The following is a 2563-nucleotide window of genomic DNA, read 5'->3' as shown; positions in this document are numbered from 1 at the left end:
ACGTGGCTGCGCTGTGCGTAGAGCCAGGGAAGGGCCCCCGCCTGCCCCACGCCGCCCGCTTCCCACAGGTCCAGGCGCACCTCGCAACCCAGCCCCACGCGCAGCAGCTCGGCCAGGGCGCACACCAGTGCCAGGTGCTCCTCCGAGTCAGGAGAGTACAGCAGCAGCACCGGGCGGCCACGTGCTGCCTCACCTGCAGGACAGAGGGGACAGCAGTGACAGCCCTGCTCTGAGCAACCCCAGTGGAACTGCAGTGTCCCACCTCCCCGGGACCTTCCCCGTGCCTGGAGTGTCCCAGCCCTCGGGGTGCCCCGGCCCTTGCCCAAACCGCTGCCCCTCACCATTAGGCATCTTCCAGGTGCTGCGGCAGTTCAGAAGCAGCACGGTCACCACCAGCCCCAGTGCCAGCGCCAGCCCCAGCAGCCCAAAGTGCCTGTGTGAGACTGGGAGAGGGGCAGTGAGCGGGCAGCCACGACACCCTCCCCGATCCCCATCAGCCCTGGGGCTCCGCTCACCATCGGGACAGAGCAGCTGCTTGCGGGCGAAGCGCACATCTGAGCGCCAGACCTGGGTGGGGAAGGAGATGGATGAGGGGGGCAAGGCTTGGGGTTTTCCCCCTCACCCTGATGCGGGCAGCACAGCAGGGATGGGGGTCACCTTACCAACACGCAGCTGCCCAGGACCTGCACCGGCAGCAAGAGCGCCAGCTCCCCTGGAGCAGAGCTCTCCGGCTGCAAAACACGAGGCAGGGTCAGCGTGGCACAGCTTGTCCGCCTGAGCTCCCCTGTCCTACATCACTCACCCGCGTGACGGTGTAGACGGGAGCCTCGGGCTCACAGCGCCCGCCCCGGCGCTGGCACAGTGCTGCGCTGAAGGACGCGGGGACACGGGAGGTGAGGCACAGGCGGAGCTGCAGTCCCCGGGCACTCAGGGACACGTTCCAAGCAGTGTCTGGTAAAAAGAGAGCACACACCGTAGCATGATGGTGTGCCTGAGGGGGAAGGGAGAGCATCCCAAACCCGTGGGCTCACCTGTGCGGTGGGGGCACTCCACGTGGCTGCTGTTCCCATAGGAGAACTGAGGAGGGGATATGGGGTCAGCTGTGCACCCTGTCTGGCATCTCCCCAGCCAGTACCGCCCGGGGGCTTACCCTGAAGCAGAGCAGGGGGTGCACATCCACGCTGTCCAGTGTGTACACCTGGCAAGGGACAGAGAGAGTGTCATCATCTGTCCCCAGGGATGCATTGCACCCTTGGACATCCTGGGGTCCAGCAGGTGCCCTGCAGCCATGTCCCCTCACCTGATCCTCCTCACTTGCTGTGGAGTTAGGGACATTGTGGCATGGTGCAGCTTCAGCTGCCGCCTCCCTCCAGCACAGGGTGGCCCGGGGATGCAGGGGACAGCTGGCACTCAGCACCATGGCCATCTGGTCCTTGCTGCTGTAGTCATGGAAGTGCACCGAAGACCACAAGTCAGGGACATCTGTGGGGATGAGATCAGTAGGGTGGCCAGGAGACAGTGTGCCCTCCCCGGGGTTCTTTCAGGCACTCACAGGCGTCCGGCCGCTCTCGGAATGGGCAGCGCTTGCTGCGCAGGCTGTCATGGTGTGGATAGGAGGCCTGGGGAGCGGAGCACAGCACCATGTGTCTGCCACCCGCGTCCCATCGCTGTGCAGATGGGTGTGCACAGGGGTGCAACAGGGAACACACCTCAACACAAAGGCATGGCACCAGGAACTCATATGGCAGCGAGACGTGGTGGCCACCCGGCACCAGGAGCTGCAGGTATAGAGGATGTGAAGATGCTGGGAGTGCAGGGACCCCCGGGGACCACATCCCGTTGGCTGTTACCTTGCGGTGGAAGGGCTGTGGCAGTTCCTCACACTCCAAGGCCAGCTGATGGCACAGCCGCACCACCAGCGCAGGGCCCTCAGGCACGGCCACCTCAATGGCCCGCACTTCAGGGAGCCAGGTGTAGGTGAAGATGGGCCCTGGGAGCACAGGGAGGGTCAGTCGGTGCCAACCCTTACAAGCACCCCATTCCCTTCCAGCCCTACCCTGCAGCTCGATGGCAACCACGTGGCTGCGGCTGATGGCCAGGCCTCTGTCAGGGATGGTATGCAGGGTGACCAGGACCCGCCGCCCACCTTCCACCGGGAAGCAGTCGAACTGAACCTGCCACTATGGGGAGCAGGGGGTGAGTGTGGCCCCACCACCCATCCCCATCACTGCGGCGTGCCCTGCACTCACCGGTGCATCGCCTGGTGCCTGGTGCCGCTGCCACACCTGCAGCCAGCCGGCCCGGTTAGAGCCAAGCTCCAGGAAGTCGAGCTGCAGCCCGTGGATTCCTGCGGGACACCGGCGGTTGCTGACACGGGTGGGACGATCCCGCAGCCGGGGTGCCCCCTCCCAGGGTTCCCCCAGCGGGACAAGAGGGGCCCATCCCGGAGCACAGCCCGTACCTGCGGCCGGGACGGCCAGACGCACCCGCAGGCAGGGCTGGCAGGGCAGCGAGGGCTGGCATAGCCGCGCCGTGCTCAGCGCCAGGGCGGGCGGGGTCAGCG

General features: G+C 66.2%; 1 protein-coding gene across 1 annotated transcript in view; it reads right to left on the bottom strand.

Moving 5' to 3' along the window:
* IL17RE (interleukin 17 receptor E) overlaps window positions 1-2561 on the bottom strand; it is a gene marked incomplete at its 5' end in the record, with an annotated part of 6705 nt that extends 4144 nt beyond the window's left edge. Inside the window, 14 exons of the mRNA XM_010718654.1 lie at window positions 3-193; window positions 342-443; window positions 516-567; window positions 663-731; window positions 803-951; window positions 1032-1077; window positions 1151-1198; window positions 1301-1482; window positions 1553-1619; window positions 1710-1778; window positions 1851-1990; window positions 2057-2180; window positions 2250-2347; window positions 2462-2561. Coding sequence (XP_010716956.1) covers window positions 3-193; window positions 342-443; window positions 516-567; window positions 663-731; window positions 803-951; window positions 1032-1077; window positions 1151-1198; window positions 1301-1482; window positions 1553-1619; window positions 1710-1778; window positions 1851-1990; window positions 2057-2180; window positions 2250-2347; window positions 2462-2561 — 1437 coding nt within the window. The remainder of the gene's footprint in view (window positions 1-2; window positions 194-341; window positions 444-515; window positions 568-662; window positions 732-802; window positions 952-1031; window positions 1078-1150; window positions 1199-1300; window positions 1483-1552; window positions 1620-1709; window positions 1779-1850; window positions 1991-2056; window positions 2181-2249; window positions 2348-2461) is intronic.
* Between the last annotated feature and the right edge of the window lie 2 nt (window positions 2562-2563).

The sequence above is a fragment of the Meleagris gallopavo genome, chromosome 14, assembly GCF_000146605.3.
Source record: "Meleagris gallopavo isolate NT-WF06-2002-E0010 breed Aviagen turkey brand Nicholas breeding stock chromosome 14, Turkey_5.1, whole genome shotgun sequence".
NCBI lineage: Eukaryota > Metazoa > Chordata > Aves > Galliformes > Phasianidae > Meleagris > Meleagris gallopavo.
Note: the sequence above shows the minus strand (reverse complement) of the source record. Positions and strands in the feature narration are given on the sequence as shown.